The sequence below is a fragment of the Salmo trutta genome, chromosome 31 (assembly GCF_901001165.1).
Source record: "Salmo trutta chromosome 31, fSalTru1.1, whole genome shotgun sequence".
In the NCBI taxonomy this organism is placed as follows: Eukaryota; Metazoa; Chordata; class Actinopteri; order Salmoniformes; family Salmonidae; genus Salmo; species Salmo trutta.
In genome coordinates, this window is record NC_042987.1 from 44,365,515 (window position 1) to 44,386,528 (window position 21,014).

At 42.6% G+C, this 21,014-nt stretch overlaps 1 protein-coding gene across 3 annotated transcripts in view; it reads left to right on the forward strand.

Annotated features, from left to right (window-relative positions):
- The first annotated feature begins 267 nt into the window (after nt 1–267).
- The window catches only part of tcea1 (transcription elongation factor A (SII), 1), a 33,686-nt gene continuing 12,939 nt past the window's right edge, over nt 268–21,014 (forward strand). The window contains exons 1-6 of one of the 3 annotated variants that reach the window (XM_029726659.1): nt 268–469; nt 4,929–4,991; nt 6,131–6,236; nt 7,727–7,835; nt 17,655–17,797; nt 20,166–20,377. In XM_029726659.1, coding sequence (XP_029582519.1) covers nt 395–469; nt 4,929–4,991; nt 6,131–6,236; nt 7,727–7,835; nt 17,655–17,797; nt 20,166–20,377 — 708 coding nt within the window. In that variant the 5' untranslated portion in view covers nt 268–394. Of the gene's footprint in view, nt 470–4,928; nt 4,992–5,713; nt 5,750–5,885; nt 5,921–6,130; nt 6,237–7,726; nt 7,836–17,654; nt 17,798–20,165; nt 20,378–21,014 lie in introns of those variants that run through there. The other 2 variants (XM_029726661.1, XM_029726660.1) reach the window with 2 other exon arrangements.

Here is a 21,014-nt window from a genome sequence, read left to right on the forward strand (position 1 = left end):
TCTAACTTCTAACGTGATCTAATTGAGCCTCCCTGTGGCTCAGTTGGTAGAGCATGGTGTTTGCAACGCCAGGGTTGTGGGTTTGATTTGCACGGGGAAGAAAAAAAATATGTATGAAATGGTATGAAATGTATGCATTCACTACTGTAAGTCGCTCTGGATAAGAGCGTCTGCTAAATGACGTAAATGTAAAATGTCTATTTTTATTTTTTTTGCCCATTCAAGCCGCTCGGCAAACGCGTCATCATACTCCCTCATCTGATTGGTCGGGTAGGCGGGCCTTCCGACTTTGTAGCTGTGGTAACTAGTGACAACCCGCCAAACGCCCGGTGCCCTTTGTCGACAACGATTTCCTCTCTTTGCAATTTGAACGTTTTAGAGGAAATTATTCACAATGGGTAAAAAAGAAGAAGAGGAAATCATAAGAATTGCGAAGAAGATGGATAAAATGGCGCAGAAGAAAAGCGGGGTGAGGTGTTCTGACATGAATGGATTGGCTCCCATTATCTTGGCTGGTGATAGCCCAGCATGCTAACGCTAACTAGCAAATGGAGTTCAAAACCTAGACACAGATAGCTAACTAGCTAGCAGTTGTCGTCCTATGGTGTTGCATGTCACATTTCGAAAAAAATATTGGTCTTACTGGCTCTTCGTAGTCGTTTAACATTAGCTAGTTCAGTGGTGCATGGTAGTCAAACGTTATTGTGATGTTAGCTAGCTAGCTAGCTAAGCAAGAAACTAGCTAACTAAGCAAGTAACTAGCTAGCTAAGCTAACAACAGTTAGCTAGTTATGTAGTTGCTAAGATAGCAGGTCATTGATGTAGGGTTTACGTGCCAGTCGGAACTAAGAAACTGAAATAAATACATAACACTTAAACAAATAAACTTTACAAATTGCACAAACATATACCGCAGTTGGATTATACATAACAAAATGCAAAGTACGGAACTAAGCACACAGGTTTAAGAAAAATAAACAAATAATAATGAAAAAAGACTACAAATAAAACACTTTAGAAACGTCACAGTGGTCTTATATACATTCAGTTATACACATGTCAGGTTGTATGATTCAAAGGCAACAATGACTTTAAGGGAATGTTTGTTTTTAATAAGTCTTAATGATTGCACAAAAATATAAATCTCTCTTTCAAAAATAAGGGGATAGTCTTAAGAAAATATGCATTTTGTGTATAAAAAAATGTGGCTAATACAATGAAATTATTGACCAAGAAATTTTAGTCATTATCATCATGGAATAAACCAAATTTGACATCCTTGAATGTGAAATTGGCAATATTACTCTCCTACAATCTAAACTAGTTGCCCTCAATCTCACCCAAATTATCATGGAACCTACCATGTACAAATCTGTAAACATGGGCACCCTCTTAGATATCATCCTGACCAACCTGCCCTCTAAATACACCTCCGCTGTCTTCAATCAGGATCACAGCGATCACTGCCTCATTGCCTGCGTCCGTAATGGGTCCGCGGTCAAAAGACCACCCCTCATCGCTGTCAAACGCTCCCTAAAACACTTCAGCGACCAGGCCTTTCTAATTGACCTGACCCGGGTATCCTGGAAGGAGATTGACCTCATTCCGTGAGTAGAGGATGCCTGGTTATTCTTTAAAAGTGCTTTCCTCACCATCTTAAATAAGCATGCCCCCATTCAAGAAATGTAGAACCAAGAACAGATATAGCCCTTGGTTCTCTCCAGACCTGACTGCCCTTGACAAGCACAAAACATCCTGTGGCGTACTGCATTAGCTTCGAATAGCCCCCGCGATATGCAACTTTTCAGGGAAGTTAGGAACCAATATACACAGTCAGTTAGGAAAGCTAAGGCTAGCTTTTTCAAACAGAAATTTGCATCCTGTAGCACAAACTCCAGTTTTGGGACACTGTAAAGTCCATGGAGAATAAGAGCACCTCCTCCCAGCTGCCCACTGCATTGAGGCTAGGAAATACTGTCACCACCGATAAATCCACCATAATTGAGAATTTCAATAAGCATTTTTCTACGGCTGGCCATGCTTTCCACCTGGCTACCCCTATCCCGGTCAACAGCCCTGCACCCCCCACAGCACCTTGCCAAAGCCTCCCCCATTTCTCCTTCACCCAAATCCAGTCAGCTGATGTTCTGAAAGTGCTGCATAATCTGGACCACTACAAATCAGCCGGGCTAGACAATCTGGACCCTCTCTTTCTAAAATTATCTGCCGCAATTGTTGCAACCCCTATTACTAGCCTGTTCAACCTCTCTTTCGTATTGTCTGAGAACCCCAAAGATTGGAAAGCTGCCGCGGTCATCCCCCTCTTCAAAGGGGGTGACACTCTAGACCCAAACTGTTATAGACCTATATCCATCCTGCCCTGCCTTTCTAAGGTCTTCGAAAGCCAATTTAACAAACAGATCACCGACCATTTCGAATCCCACCGTACCTTCTCCGCTATGCAATCTTGTTTCCGAGCTGGTTATGGGTGCACCTCAACCACGCTCAAGGTCCTAAACGATATCATAACCACCATCGACAAAAGACAATACTGTGCAGCTGTATTCATCGACCTGGCCAAGGCTTTCGACTCTGTCAATCACTGCATTCTTATTGGCAGACTCAACAGCCTTGGTTTCTCAAATGATTGCCTCGCCTGGTTCACCAACTACTTCTCAGAGTTCAGTGTGTCAAATCGGAGGGCATGTTGTCCGGACCTCTGGCAGTCTCTATGGGGGTGCCACAGGCTTCAATTCTCGGCTGACACTCTTCCCTGTATACATAGATGATGTCGCTCTTGCTGCTGGTGATTCTCTGATCCACCTCTACGCAGACGACACCATTCTGTATACTTCTGGCCCTTCTTTGGACACTGTGTTAACTACCCTCCAGACGAGCTTCAATGTCATAACTCTCCTTCCGTGGCCTCCAACTGCTCTTAAATGCAAGTAAAACTAAATGCATGCTTGTCAACCGATCACTACCCGCCCGGCTTGCATCACTATTCTGGACGGTTCTTAGAATATGTGGACAACTACAAATACCTAGGTGTCTGGTTAGACTGTAAACTCTCCTTCCAGACTCACATTAAGCATCTCCAATCCAAAATCAAATCTAGAATCGGCTTCCTATTTCGCAGCAAAGCATCCTTCACTCATGCTGCCAAACATACCCTCGTAAAACTGACTATCCTACCGATCCTTGACTTCGGCGATGTCATTTACAAAATAGCCTCCAACACTCTACTCAACAAATTGGATGCAGTCTATCACAGTGCCATCCGTTTCGTCACCAAAGCCCCATATACTACCCACCACTGGGACCTGTATTCTCTCGTTGGCTGGCCCTCGCTTCATATTTGTTGCCAAACCCACTGGCTCCAGGTCATCTATAAGTCTTTGCTAGATAATATCTCAGCTCACTGGTCACCATAGCAGCACCCACTCGTAGCACGCGCTCCAGCAGGTATATCTCACTGGTCACCCCCAAAGCCAATTCCTCCTTTTGGCTGCCTTTCCTTCCAGTTCTCTGCTGCCAATGACTGGAACAAACTGCAAAAATCACTGAAGCTGGAGACTCATATCTCCCTCACTAGCTTTAAGCATCAGCTATCAGAGCAGCTTACAGATCATTGCACCTGTAAATAGCCCATCTGTAAACAGTCCATCCAACTTCCTCATCACCATATTGTTATTTATTTTGTTTATATTGTTTTGCTCATTTGCACCCCAGTATCTCTACCTGCACATTCATCTTCTGCACATCTATCACTCAAGTGTTTATTGCTAAATTTTAATTACTTCGCCACTATGGTCTATTTATTGCCTTACCTCCCTAATCTAACTTCATTTGCTCACACTGTATATTGACTTTTCTATTGTATTATTGACTGTACGTTTGTTTTATTCCATATGTAACTCTGTGTTGTTGTATGTGTCGAACTGCTTTGCTTTATCTTGGCCAGGTCGCGGTTGTAAATGAGAACTTATTCTCAACTGGCCACCTGGTTAAATAAAGGTGAAATTAAAATAAATAAACATCTGATTATAATAACATGCCTTTCACCAGCAGTACAAGACTAGAAGGAGATACAGTACATTCGGAAAATTTTCACACCCCTTGACTTTTTCCACAGTTTTTTACGTTACAGCCTTATTCTGAAATTGATCAAATTGTTTTGTTTTTCTCGTCAATATACACAATACCCCATGATGACAACAAAAACAGGTTTTTAGACTTTTTTGCAAATGTATATAAAAAAGGAAAAAAGTTTGTTTGGCTCCCGAGTGGCGCAGCGGTCTAAGGCACTGCATCTCAGTGCTAGAAGCGTCACTACAGACCCTGGTTCGATTCCAGGCTGTATCACAACCGGCCGTGATTAGGAGTACCATAGGGCGTCGGGCAATTGGCCCAGAGTCGTCTGGGTTTGGCCGGGGGTAGGCCGTCATTGTAAATACAAATTTGTTCTTAACTGACTTGCCTAGTTAAATAAAGGTTATATTATTATTATATATATATTTTAAACCACCTTTGGCAGCAATTACAGCCTTGAGTCTTCTTGGGTATGATGCTACATGCTTTGCACACCTGTATGTGGGGAGTTTCTCCCATTCTACTCTGAAGATCCTCTCAAGCTCTGTCAGCTGTTTCTAAAAACCTGTTTTTGCTTTGTCATTATGGGGTGTTGTGTGTAGATTGATTGAGGAAATGTTTTTATGTAATCCATTTTAGAATAAGGCTGGAACATAACAAATTGTGGAAAATACTTTCCGAATGCACTGTATTCTCAAACTTGATGCATCCTTCCTCTACCTAACCTGCCTACCTCTACCTAACCCACAGTATGATGTTGTTGCAGCACCGACCTGCCGACCTAAACTAGAATATCTGTGCTCAACCTAACCCTCAGTTTGTTGTTGCTGTTGCAGATAGGGGCACTGGACCTTCTGAAGGAGCTGAGGGCTGTACCTATGACTCTAGAATTACTACAGGTACTGGAGGGTGCTGAGGGCTGTACCTATGAAACTAGAATTACTACAGGTACTGGAGGGAATAAGGGAGGGCGCTGAGGTCTGTACCTATGAAGCTAGAATTACTACAGGTACTGGAGGGTGCTGAGGGCTGTACCTATGACTCTAGAATTACTACAGGTACTGGAGGGAGCTGAGGGCTGTACCTATGAAGCTAGAATTACTACAGGTACTGGAGGGAGCTGAGGGCTGTACCTATGAAGCTAGAATTACTACAGGTACTGGAGGGAATAAGGGAGGGCGCTGAGGGCTGTACCTATGAAGCTAGAATTACTACAGGTACTGGAGGGAGCTGAGGGCTGTACCTATGAAGCTAGAATTACTACAGGTACTGGAGGGAATAAGGGAGGGAGCTGAGGGCTGTACCTATGAAGCTAGAATTACTACAGGTACTGGAGGGTGCTGAGGGCTGTACCTATGACTCTAGAATTACTACAGGTACTGGAGGGAGCTGAGGGCTGTACCTATGAAGCTAGAATTACTACAGGTACTGGAGGGAATAAGGGAGGGAGCTGAGGGCTGTACCTATGAAGCTAGAATTACTACAGGTACTGGAGGGAATAAGGGAGGGTGCTGAGGGCTGTACCTATGAAGCTAGAATTACTACAGGTACTGGAGGGAGCTGAGGGCTGTACCTATGAAGCTAGAATTACTACAGGTACTGGAGGGAATAAGGGAGGGCGCTGAGGGCTGTACCTATGAAGCTAGAATTACTACAGGTACTGGAGGGAATAAGGGAGGGCGCTGAGGGCTGTACCTATGAAGCTAGAATTACTACAGGTACTGGAGGGTGCTGAGGGCTGTACCTATGACTCTAGAATTACTACAGGTACTGGAGGGAATAAGGGAGGGTGCTGAGGGCTGTACCTATGACTCTAGAATTACTACAGGTACTGGAGGGAATAAGGGAGGGAGCTGAGGGTTGTACCTAATGAAGCTAGAATTACTACAGGTACTGGAGGGAGAGATGGAGGGTGCTGAGGGCTGTACCTTTCCCCTTTGTGTTGGGGTTTAGAAGTAGTGAACTCTAATCTCTCTCCCTCTGTACTGAACCCATGTCTCTCCTGCAGCCTAACGTTGGTCTCTCCTCTCGTCTCCAGTCCACTAGGATTGGGATGTCTGTGAATGCCATCAGGAAGCAGAGTACAGACGATGAGGTCACCTCTCTGGCCAAGGCCCTCATCAAGTCCTGGAAGAAACTCCTAGGTTAGTAGATCAGTACTATTCTACATGTAACCTGGTCCCATCTGTTAGTAGATCAGTACTATTCTACATGTAACCTGGTCCCATCTGTTAGTAGATCAGTACTATTCTACATGTAACCTGGTCCCATCTGTTAGTAGATCAGTACTATTCTACATGTAACCTGGTCCCATCTGTTAGTAGATCAGTACTATTCTACATGTAACCTGGTCCCATCTGTTAGTAGATCAGTACTATTCTACATGTGGCCTGGTCCCATCTGTTAGTGGATCAGTACTATTCTACATGTAACCTGGTCCCATCTGTTAGGAGATCAGTACTATTCTACATGTAACCTGGTCCCATCTGTTAGTAGATCAGTACTATTCTACATGTGGCCTGGTCCCATCTGTTAGTGGATCAGTACTATTCTACATGTAACCTGGTCCCATCTGTTAGTGGATCAGTACTATTCTACATGTAACCTGGTCCCATCTGTTAGTAGATCAGTACTATTCTACATGTAACCTGGTCCCATCTGTTAGTGGATCAGTACTATTCTACATGTAACCTGGTCCCATCTGTTAGTAGATCAGTACTATTCTACATGTAACCTGGTCCCATCTGTTAGGAGATCAGTACTATTCTACATGTAACCTGGTCCCATCTGTTAGTGGATCAGTACTATTCTACATGTAACCTGGTCCCATCTGTTAGTAGATCAGTACTATTCTACATGTAACCTGGTCCCATCTGTTAGGAGATCAGTACTATTCTACATGTAACCTGGTCCCATCTGTTAGTGGATCAGTACTATTCTACATGTGGCCTGGTCCCATCTGTTAGTAGATCAGTACTATTCTACATGTAACCTGGTCCCATCTGTTAGTAGATCAGTACTATTCTACATGTAACCTGGTCCCATCTGTTAGTAGATCAGTACTATTCTACATGTAACCTGGTCCCATCTGTTAGTGGATCAGTACTATTCTACATGTAACCTGGTCCCATCTGTTAGTAGATCAGTACTATTCTACATGTAACCTGGTCCCATCTGTTAGTAGATCAGTACTATTCTACATGTAACCTGGTCCCATCTGTTAGTAGATCAGTACTATTCTACATGTAACCTGGTCCCATCTGTTAGTGGATCAGTACTAGTATAGACTGCCTAACACTCAACCTCTCTGACCAAGTCCTGGAATAAACTCTTTGGCTAGTAACATATTACTAGTTTACATCCTGGTCCCTTCAATCTAGAGGTCAGTTATTTAGTTCCTTTTTTACCAGTATGGTGGTATTTACTCATACTCTACTCCTTGGTTAGTAACTCATCATTACTAGTTTAAACGTTATCTACATGTAACACATTGCAGCTGGATTTACTTGTACTTGTTGTGGGGACTCCAGCACTTCCTGAGTACTACTCCTCTACCTGAATGCACTGTGAAGTTACACCCCTCTGAATAAGCCCCAGGTGTAATGTCAGATCCTGTATTTTCATTGGACGGCAGATGAGCCAGGAGGTGGAGACAAGTCGTTAGAGGAGAAGAGGAAAGAGTCGTCAACACCCACCAGTCTGATGTCTCCCACCCAGGGAAGTCCTGAACCCCGGGAAGAGAGGTACATAGTTACTACAACACTACAACTACACACTACTCTACTACTACACTACCTCTTCAGTACGGTGTCTCCCACCCAGGGAAGTCCTGAACCACGGGAAGAGAGGTACATAGTTACTACAACACTACAACTACACACTACTCTACTACTACACTACCTCTTCAGTCTGGTGTCTCCCACCCAGGGAAGTCCTGAACCACGGGAAGAGACGTACATAGTTACTACAACACTACAACTACCAACTACACACTACTCTACTACTACACTACCTCTTCAGTACGGTGTCTCCCACCCAGGGAAGTCCTGAACCACGGGAAGAGACGTAGCTAGTTACTACAACTACTACTACTACTACTACTACAACACACCTACTACTACTACAACACACCTACTACTAATACTACAACACACCTACAACTACTACTACTACACACCTACTACTACTACTACTACTACTACTACACACCTACTACTACAACACACCTACTTACTACTACTACTACAACACACCTACTACTACAACTACTACTACAACACACTACTCTACTACTACGTCACCAGTACAGTTTCTTCCTCTTACAGGCAGAGTAAATTCTGGGGCTTCACCATGTTTCATCGAAATGTACAACTGTGTGTCGGACGCATCGCAGAAAAAGTTGACATTGTGTTTCCGAATGACATCCCTAAGAGGTAAAATATATAGTGAAAACAATAGTGGTCCTAAAACAGAACCTTGAGGAACACCGAAATTTACAGTTGATTTGTCAGAGGACAAACCATTCACAGAGACGAACTGATATCTTTCCATTAGATAAGATCTAAACCAGGTAAGAACTTGCCCGTGTAGACCAATTTGGGTTTCCAATCTCTCCAAAAGAATGTGGCGATCGATGGTGTCAAAAGTAGCACTAAGGTCTATGAGCACGAAAACAGATGCAGAGCCTTGGTCTGGCGCCATTATAAGGTAATTTACCACCTTCACGAGTGCAATCCGTGCTATGATGGGGTCTAAAACCAGACTGCGTTTCATATACATTATTTGTCTTCAGGAAGGCAGTGAGTTGCCGTGCAACAGCTTTAATTTTTTTTTTGAGGAATGGGAGATTAGATATAGGCCGATTCGTTTTTTACATTTTCCGAGTCAAGATTCGGCTTTTTCAAGAGAGGCTTTATTACTGCCCCTTTTAGTGAGTTTGGTACACATCCGGTGGATAGAGAGCCGTTTATTATGTTCAACATATGAGGGCCAAGCACAGGAAGCAGCTCTTTCAGTAGTTTAGTTGGAATAGGGTCCAGTTTGCAGCTTGACAGTTTAGAGGCCATAACTATTTTCATGACTGTGTCAAGAGATACAGGATTAAAAAACTTGAGGGTCCTGGCAGTTCTGTGGTGACTCAGGACAGTTGAGCTTTTGAGAGATATGCAGATTTAAAGAGTCCGTAATTTGCTTTCTTATGATAATGATCTTTTCATCAAAGAAGTTCATGAATTCATCGCGAGCTGAAGTGAAAGCCATCCTTTCTTGGGGAATGCTGCTTTTTAGTTAGCTTTGCGACAGTACCAAAAAAGTAATTTTGGATTGTTCTTATTCTCCTCAATTAGGTTGGAAAAATAGGATGATCGAGCAGCAGTGAGGGCTCTTCGATACTGAACGGAACTGTCTTTCCAAGCTTGTCGGAAGACTTCCAGTTTGGTGGAGCGCCATTTCTGTTCACATTTTCTGGAAGCTTGCTTCATGCCTCGGGTATTTTCTGTATACCAAGGAGCTAGTTTCTTGTGACATGTTTTTTTATGTTTTTAGCGATACGACTGCATCTAGGGTATTACGCGAGGTTAAATTTAGATCCTCAGTTAGGTGGTTAACTGATTTTTCTACTCCGACGTCCTTGGGTCAGTGGAGGGAGTCAGGAAGGGCATCTAGGAATCTTTGGGTTGTCTGAGAATTTATAGCACAGCTTTTGATGATCCTTAGTTGGGGTTTAAGTAGATTATTTGTTGCGATTGCAAACGTAATAAAATGCTGTGGCATTGAGTAGGTCCGGAGACATGTTGGACAAAACCCACTGAGTCGATGATGGCTCCGACAGCCTTTTTGAGTGGGTCTGTGGACCTTTCCATGTGAATATTGAAGTCACCAAAAACTTGAATATTATCAGCCTTGAGGAAGGAACTCAGTGAGGAACGCTGTATACGGCCCAGGAGGCCTGTTAACAATAGCTATAGTAAGTGATTGAGTAGGCTGCATAGATTTCATTACTAAAAGCTCAAAAGACAAACGCAGTCATTTTTTGGTGTAAATTGAAATTTGCTGTTGTAAATGTTAGCAACACCTCCTCCTTTGCAGGATATGGGGGATGTGGTCACTAGTGTAACCAGGAGGAGAGGCCTCATTTAACACAGTAAATGCATCAGGCTTAAGCCATGTTTCAGTCAGGCCAATCACATCAAGATTATGATCAGTGATTAGTTCATTGACTATAACTGCCTTTGAAGTGAGGGATCTAACATTAAGTAGCCCTATTTTTAGATGTGAGATATCACAATCTCTTTCAATAATGACAGGAATGGAGGAGGTCTTTATTCCAGGGCAGGGAGAGTCCTTTAGGTGCTTTTTGGAAAACTCCAAGCGGGCTGTCATGTGCCTTTTTAGTGAGTAGTGGCTTCGGTCTTGCCACTCTACCATAAAGGCCTGATTGGTGGAGTGCTGCAGAGATGGTTGTCCTTCTGGAAGGTTCTCCCATCTCCACAGAGGAACTCTCTTAGAGGGACCATCGGCTTCTTGGTCACCTCCCTGACCAAGGCCCTTCTCCCCCGATTGCTCAGTTTGGCCGGGCGGACAGTTTTAGGAAGAGTCTTGGTGGTGTCGTGTCTTTGGCTATGCCGGATTAAGTGATATGACATGCTAACTTATAAAATTATTTCTCTGTAATTAATATTACCTGATTAAGCTAATCATGTAAATGTAATTAACTAGAAAGTCGGGGCACCACAGAAGAACGTTTATAGAGCTGTTATCTTCTGAATAAACTCTTAAAATACTTAGTAATATTTTACATCGATAGCAGTCAATATTAACCCTTATCTTATTTTCAGTCTCATCATGAAAGTTGTAAATTCTTGGTTATCTTCACGAACCCTGGCTAACAAGTTGAATCAGCAATACAAAATTGGGTTTAATTATTTATTTACTAAATACCGAACTAATCACACAGAATTACAAATACACAGAATACAATGTTGTCATACAGAATTCGCCCTGGTGAACGGAGCCTGTATCATGGCTGGTTACACAAAGGAAAAGGGGGTTGGGCTTGAATGAAAGGGCGGGAAGATTTAGGAACAAAGAAACAGCAGCTATGCTATCGTAAATACATTATCTTATGCATTCTAAATTACCGCCCATTTGGAAAAGGAAAATGCAATAAATATTTACTCTGAGCTGCGCTTCGGTAGATTGGTCGTAGATGCTGGCCGGGTTGGCCACCAGATCTTTCTGTAGTGGTAATGGATACGTGGTGGTATCTTCGTCTGGTTGTTAGACTGGATCCGTCGTCCGTCCTTTCCTAGCCCACGTTAGCAGCGGCTAACTCAACGGCTAGGAAGTATCACTTCTGTAGTGAATAAGCTCAAAGTTCATACCATTTCATACCATAGCTCACGCCGAGGTTGGCTTAGTTCTGTCCTTGATATGTGTCTAGTTAACATGTGTGTCCTTCTGACGTAGAGGTTGCAGTCCTCACGTACTGGAACTTCGAATGTCTTTTCGTCAAAGACTTATATAGTGGAGAGGGGGAAAGGAGGGGTTTCATCGTTTATAACCCCATGTCTCTACAAAGGGTTGGGCCACTGATCGGCCGGGCACTTTCCTTATGAAAACCCAATTCTCTCATTTGGAAGCTAAAATTACATTTAATCTCCTAACAAACAATTTCAATATCAAACATTTCAATTGGGGTTTTCTCTACTCTACTACTACTACTACAACACACTACTCTACTACTACTACTACAACACACTACTCTACTACTACTACTACTACTACACACTACTCTACTACTACACATTACTCTACTACTACACATTACTCTACTACTACACACTACTCTACTACTCTACTACACACTACTACTACTACTACTACACACTACTACTACACATTACTCTACTACTACACATTACTCTACTACTACACACTACTCTACTACTACTACACACTACTACTACTACACACTACTCTACTACTACTGCTACTACTACTCTACTACTACACTACTCTAATACTACAACAACACGCTGCTCTTCTTCTACTACTACACACTATTCTACCACTACTACACACTACTATACTACTACTAATACACACTACTCTACTACTAATACACACTACTCTACTACTACTACCCACTACTCTACTACTACTACACACTACTACTACACATTACTCTACTACTACACACTACTCTACTACTAATACACACTACTTTACTACTACTACTGCTACACTACTCAACTACTACTACATTCTACTACTACTTCTACTCTACTACTACTTCTACTCACTACTCTACTACTACACACTACTACTACTACTGCTACACACTACTCTTCTACTGCTACTACTACTCTACTACTACACTACTGTAATACTACAACAACACGCTGCTCTTCTTCTACTACTACTACTACACACTATTCTACTACTACTACACACTACTCTACTACTACACACTACTCTACTGCTACTAATACACACTACTACTACACATTACTCTCCTACTACACTACTCTAATACTACAACAACACGCTGCTCTTCTTCTACTACTACTACTACACACTATTCTACTACTACTACACACTACTCTACTACTACACACTACTCTACTGCTACTAATACACACTACTACTACACATTACTCTACTACTACACTACTCTAATACTACAACAACACGCTGCTCTTCTTCTACTACTACACACTATTCTACCACTACTACACACTATTCTACCACTACTACACACTACTCTTCTATTACTACTACTACTACTACACACTACTCTACTACTACTACTACTACACACTACTCTACTACTACTACTACACACTACTCCACTACTACTACTACCCACTACTCTACTACTACTACACACTACTACTACACATTACTCTACTACTAATACACACTACTCTACTACTAATACCCACTACTCTACTACTACTACCCACTACTCTACTACTACTACACACTACTACTACACATTACTCTACTACTACACACTACTCTACTACTAATACACACTACTTTACTACTACTACTGCTACACTACTCAACTACTACTACATTCTACTACTACTTCTACTCTACTACTACTTCTACTCACTACTCTACTACTACACACTACTACTACTACTGCTACACACTACTCTTCTACTGCTACTACTACTCTACTACTACACTACTGTAATACTACAACAACACGCTGCTCTTCTTCTACTACTACTACTACACACTATTCTACTACTACTACACACTACTCTACTACTACACACTACTCTACTGCTACTAATACACACTACTACTACACATTACTCTACTACTACACTACTCTAATACTACAACAACACGCTGCTCTTCTTCTACTACTACTACTACACACTATTCTACTACTACTACACACTACTCTACTACTACACACTACTCTACTGCTACTAATACACACTACTACTACACATTACTCTACTACTACACTACTCTAATACTACAACAACACGCTGCTCTTCTTCTACTACACACTATTCTACCACTACTACACACTATTCTACCACTACTACACACTACTCTACCACTACTACACACTACTCTTCTATTACTACTACTACTACTACACACTACTCTACTACTACTACACACTACTCTACTACTACTACTACACACTACTCCACTACTACTACTACCCACTACTCTACTACTACTACACACTACTACTACACATTACTCTACTACTAATACACACTACTCTACTACTAATACACACTACTCTACTACTACTTCTACTCTACTACTACTTCTACTCTACTACTACTACTACACACTACTCTACTACTACTACTACTACACACTACTACTACTGCTACACACTACTCTTCTACTACTGCTACTACTACTCTACTACTACACTACTCTAATACTACAACAACACGCTGCTCTTCTTCTACTACTACACACTACTACACACTATTCTACCACTACTACACACTACTCTACTACTACTACACACTACTCTACTACTACTACTACTACACACTACTCTACTACTACACACTACTCTACTGCTACTAATACACTCTACTACTACACACTACTCTACTACTAATACACACTACTTTTGTACTACTACTACTCACTACTCTACTACTACTATGCACTACTACTACTGCTACACACTACTCTTCTACTACTACTACTACACTACTACTACACTACTCTAATACTACAACAACACGCTGCTCTTCTACTACTACTACACACTACTACACACTATTCAACTACTACTACTACTACTACTACTACTACTACTACACACTACTCTACCACTACTACACACTACGCTACTACTAATCACTACTCTACTACTACTACACACTACTCTACTACTACTACACACTACTCTACTGCTACACTACTCTACTACTACTTCTACTACTACTACTACTACTACACACTACTCTACTACTGCTACTCACTACTCTACTACTACTACTACACACTACTACTACTACACACTATTCTACCACTACTACACACTACTCTAATACTACTACACACTACTCTACTACTACTACTACTACTACTACTACTACTACACACTACTCTACTACTACCACTACTACACACTACTCTACTACTACTACACACTACTCTACTACTACTACTACTACACACTACTCTACTGCTACACTACTCTACTACTACTTCTACTACTACTACTACTACACACTACTCTACTACTGCTACTCACTACTCTACTACTACTACTACACACTACTACTACTACACACTATTCTACCACTACTACACACTACTCTAATACTACTACACACTACTCTACTACTACTACTACTACTACTACACACTACTCTACTACTACCACTACTACACACTACTCTACTACTACTACACACTACTCTACTACTACTACTACTACACACTACTCTACTACTACTACTACTACTACACATTACTCTACTACTACACATTACTCTACTACTACACACACTACTTTACCACTGCTACACTACTCTACTACTACTACTACTCACTACTCTACTACTACTTCTACTCACTACTCTACTACTACTACTACTACTACACACTATTCTACCTACTACTACTACCACTACTACTACTACTACTACTACACACTACTCTACTACTACTACTACACACTACTCTACCACTACTACACACTACTCTACTACTACTACTACACACTACTCTACTACTACACATTACTCTACTATTGCACACTACTCTACTACTAATACACACTACTTTACCACTGCTACACTACTCTACTACTACTACTACACTCTACTACTACTACTACTACTGCTACACACTACTCTTCTACTACTACTACTTCACACTACTCTACTACTACTGCTACTACTACTACTACTACTCTTCTACTACTACTGCTACACACTACTATACTACTACTACACACTACTCTTCTACTACTACTACACACTACTCTACTACTACTACTACTACATTATGTCACCAGTACAGTGTCTCCCTCTCAGGGCAGTCCTGGATCACAGCAAGAGATGTAGCTACTTACTACTACTACTACCTCATTAATGTGATGATGGTTATTTTATCAAATCAATTAACTATGTTTAATTATTACGTGATTAAATGAATTATATAACAATTATTTAACAACTCATTGGCAATCTTGCGGCACCACTGGAATTGTTTCATGAGTTACCGTTTCCCAAATTAACTCAATATCAGACTCTATCATATTAGTCATCCATTAATTATTACCTCATAGCAGTCTCATTCTGAATGTCGTTGACTTCAAATCTGTACGATCCTAAATGATGATTCAGTGATACACAAATTAGCTTAATTATTTATTTACTAACGAAATAATCACACAGAATTATCTAAAAACATACACAGGATAGATATGATGATTACTAACATAATGCAATGAAAAGTCCCTAGTGGACTAACCCAATATGACAGCTTGTTACACAATGAAAAGGCCCTAGTGGACTAACCTGATATGATGGCTTGGTACACAATGAAAAGTCCCTAGTGGACTAACCCGATATGATGGCTTGGTACACAATGGAAAGTCCCTAGTGGACTAATCTGATATGACGGCTTGGTACACAATGGAAAGGGAGGTGCATGTATGGAGAGGGAGAGACAGTCAACGTATTGTATATACATATGGAAGCTATGCTCATGGGAATATGAATACTTTGCACATGAACGACCGCTCATTCGAAAATAATTGCAATGTGTATATATATATTTACACTTGTATGTCTTTTGTCGTCTCTCTCTGTTGAAATCGCCCGGTCCATCTATTGGGAGTCATTCGACAGAACTCTCTGGTTTGTGAACCAGAGGTCACAATATCCTTTGTAGTAGTAGGCTTGCTTTGTTCTGGAAGTGTCTGTTAGGATGGGTACATCAGACATACAGCACGGTGTTGAGAGGGAAATGTTTCTCGTCTTCGGTCGAGTTTCTTAGACAGGATCCTTCAGATGTTACACACGCGGGGGTCTTTGGAGATCTTCCTCGTGTCTTTTGTCAGAGTTCTAGACTACTTTACATTGACATTGAGCTGCAGACTGTGAATGTCTAGTCTTCACCTTCACTCGTCGAGAGTTTGAGGGTCTTACCATTTGTAACATATCCAGCTTGCACTGCACGTATTCTGGTCTGGTAGAGTGTAACCATTCGTCAGTTGTGTAGCCACCGCTCCACGCTGTCTGGTCTCAATGGTTGATTATTCAGGGTACAGCTAGAACCACTTTACACACTGGCAGCAAGCTGGCATGTTTTGGTCTAAAATGTTAATTCTTTAGGAGTCCTTTTACAAGCACTCTGGCAAAGGGGGCGTTCTATCCATTTGCCATAATGTCTGTGCTTACGTGGGTGTGGTTACTGACTGTGTAAAATCAATTCTCATTTAGAAGGCTAAAATCACCTTTCATCTTCTCACAAATAGTTTCGTATTTAATCATTTAAGTTTTACAACATTTAGATGTAACTCGGTGACGTATACATTGTAAGCTGTTAGATACAATGTTTCCGTTAGAAATATTGTTTCATTATCCACTTTTGGATGTTAGCGTTTTGGTGGGAAGAATCTCTTTGTAACAAAAGGGTTCTGTTCCCTCAATACTTCCTGGCAAGGGGGAGAGAGTTCCTGCAAGGTATTTACGACCGGCATCAAACTGGCCAACTCCCCCAGGAGAGGGGGGGCCTTGAAACCTTTGATTAGCCGCCACCTTTGATCTCCATCCAGGAGGGCAAGTCATGACACTCACCTGCACAGTGTCTCCCTCTCAGGGCAGTCCTGAACCACGGGAATAGAGATACCTAGTTAGTAGTAGTACACTACTACTACACTACTAATACTACTCTACTACTGCTATTACTACACTACTATCGCACCAGTACGGTGTCTCCCTTTCATGGCAGTCCTGAACTACAAGAAGAGGTAGCGAGATAGCTACACCAACCTGGCTAAAGACGCCTGATAACCTGTCTGTTGTTGTTGTTGTTTGCTACAGTAATGACTCCAGCAGTAAGAATGAGCCTGTTGATGTGATGCCCTCCATCTCCCTGATCTCCACGTTCCCCCAAGCCCCCTCCACCTCCGACTCCGTCAGGATCAAGTGTCGTGAGATGCTGTCCCAGGCTCTACAGGCTGGAGGTAAGACCCAACACCCTACTGTTTAGCATGTCCCAGGCTCTACAGGCTGGAGGTAAGACCCAACACCCTACTGTTTAGCATGTCCCAGGCTCTACAGGCTGGAGGTAAGACCTAACACTACTGTGCTGGTTCTAGACCCAACACCCTACTGTAGAGCATGTCCCAGGCGCTACAGGCTGGAGGTAAGACCTAACACTACTGTGCTGGTTCTAGACCCAACACCCTACTGTTTAGCATGTCCCAGGCGCTACAGGCTGGAGGTAAGACCTAACACCTTACTGTGCTGGTTCTAGATCCAACACCTTACTGTGCTGGTTCTAGACCCAACACCCTACTGTGCTGGTTCTAGACCCAACACCCTACTGTGCTGGTTCTAAACCCAACACCCTACTGTAGAGCATGTCCCAGGCTTTACAGGCTGGAGGTAAGACCTAACACTACTGTGCTGGTTCTAGATCCAACACCTTACTGTGCTGGTTCTAGACCCAACACCCTACTGTGCTGGTTCTAGACCCAACACCCTACTGTGCTGGTTCTAAACCCAACACCCTACTGTTTAGCATGTCCCAGGCGCTACAGGCTGGAGGTAAGACCCAACACCCTACTGTTCAGCATGTCCCAGGCCCTACAGGCTTAATGGAAGCCTCTCAAATATAATCCAGGTAGAATCAGGAATTCCCCAGAGTAGCTGTTTAGGCCCCTTGCTTTTTTCAATTTTTACTAATGACATGCCACTGACTGAGTAAAGCCAGTGTGTCTATGTATGTGGATGTTTCAACACTATACACGTCAGCTACTACAGCGACTGAAAAGACTGCAACACTCAACAAAGAGCTGCACTTAGTTTCAGAGTGGGTGGCAAGGAATAAGTTAGTTCTAAATATAAAAAACTAAAAGCATTGTATTTGGGACAAATCATTCACTAAACCCTATACCTCAACTAAATCTTGCAATAAATAATGTGGAAATTGAGCAAGTTGAGGTGACTAAACTGCTTGGAGTAACCCTGGATTGTAAACTGTCATGGTCAAAACATATTGATACAACAGTAGCTAGGGTGGGGAGAACTCTGTCCATAATAAAGCGCTGCTCTACCTTCTTAACAACACTATCAACAAGGCAGGTCCTACAGGCCCTAGTTTCTACCTTCTTAACAACACTATCAACAAGGCAGGTCCTACAGGCCCTAGTTTTGTCGCACCTGGACTACTGTTCAGTCGTGTGGCCAGGTGCCACAAAAAAGGACTTAGGAAAATTACATTTGGTTCAGAACAGGGCAGCACGGCTGGCCCTTGGATGGACACAGAGAGCTAATATTAATAATATGCACGTCAATCTCTCCTGGCTGAAAGTGGAGGAGAGATTGACTTCATCACTACTAGAGGTATTGACATGTTGAATGCACCGAGCTGTCTGTCTAAACTACTGGCACACAGCTCAGACACCCCATGCATACCCCACAAGACATGCCACCAGAGGTCTGTCTAAACTGCTGGCACGCAGCTCAGACACCCATCCATACCCCACAAGACATGCCACCAGAGGTCTGTTTAAACTACTGGCACACAGCTCAGACACCCATGACTACCCCACAAGACATGCCACCAGAGGTCTCTTCACAGTCCCCAAGTCCAGAACAGACTATGGGAGGCACACAGTACTACATAGAGCCATGACTACATGGAACTCTATTCCACATCAGGTAACTGATGCAGCAGTAAAACTAGATTAAAAAAAACAGATAAAAAAACACCTTATGGAACAGCGGGGACTGTGAAGCAACACTAACATTGGCACAGACACATGAATACACACACACACACACACACACGATAACATACGCACTATACATACACATGGATTTAGTACTGTAGATATGTGGTAGTGGTGGAGTAGCGACCTGAGGGCACACAGTGTGTTGTTAAAATTGTATAAACTGCCTTAATTTTGCTGGACCCCAGGAAGAGTAGCTGCTGCCTTGACAGGAACTAACGGGGATCCATAATAAACCCCAGGAAGAGTAGCTGCTGCCTTGGCAGGAACTAATGGGGATCCATAATAAACCCCAGGAAGAGTAGCTGCTGCCTTGACAGGAACTAATGGGGATCCATAATAAACCCCAGGAAGAGTAGCTGCTGCGTTGGCAGGAACTAATGGGGATCCATAATAAATACAAATACAGGCTGGGCGTAACTGGTTATATACCACCACTATACAGATCAGTATTACTACTGTTAGAGATGCTGTCCCAGGCTCTACAGGCTGGAGGTAACTGGTTATCATCATACTATGCAGTGTAGAGGAGGGTGTTTAAGAACAGCTGTTGGATTAGTCCACCTGACCTCCGTGTTTCTCTCCTCTTCTCCAGATGACTACATCGCTATAGGAGCTGACTGTGACGAACTGGCAGCTCAGATTGAAGAATATATCTTCTGTGAGTTTAAGAACACGGACCCCAAATACAAGAACCGTGTCAGGAGTCGCATCGCCAACCTGAAGGACATCAAGAACCCCAACCTCAGGAAGAGCGTTCTCTGTGGGAACGTCTCCCCCGACCGCATGGCCAAGATGACCGCTCAGGTAGGCTACCTAACCCTGACCCCCTAAACCCTGAACTCTAACCTCTACCATAACCCTTGACCTCTAAACCTTACTGTTAGACTGCATGGCCAAGATGACGGCTGAGGTACTGCACCCCCTAACCCCGACCAACACGTGTTGTGTGCTAACAGGAGATGGCTAATGATGAGTTGAAGCTGATAAGGGGCGGCAGGGTAGCCTAGTGATTAGAGCATTGGACTAGTAACCGAAAGGTTGCTAGATCGAATCCCCGAGCTGACAAGGTAAAAATCTGTCGTTCTGCCCCTGAACAAGGAAGTTAACCCACTGTTCCAAGGCCGTCATTGTAAATAAGAATTTGTTCTTAACTGACTTGCCTAGTTAAGTTAAATAAGGAAGAACCTGACCTCTAACCCCTGACCCTAATGTCTTCCTGCTAACAGGAAATGGCTAGTGATGAACTGAAGCTGATCAGGAAGAACCTGACCCCTGACTCTAATGTCTTCCTGCTAACAGGAAATGGCTAGTGATGAGCTGAAGCTGATCAGGAAGAACCTGACCCCTGACCCTAATGTCTTCCTGCTAACAGGAAATGGCTAGTGATGAGCTGAAGCTGATCAGGAAGAACCTGACCTCTAAACCCTAACCCTAATGTCTT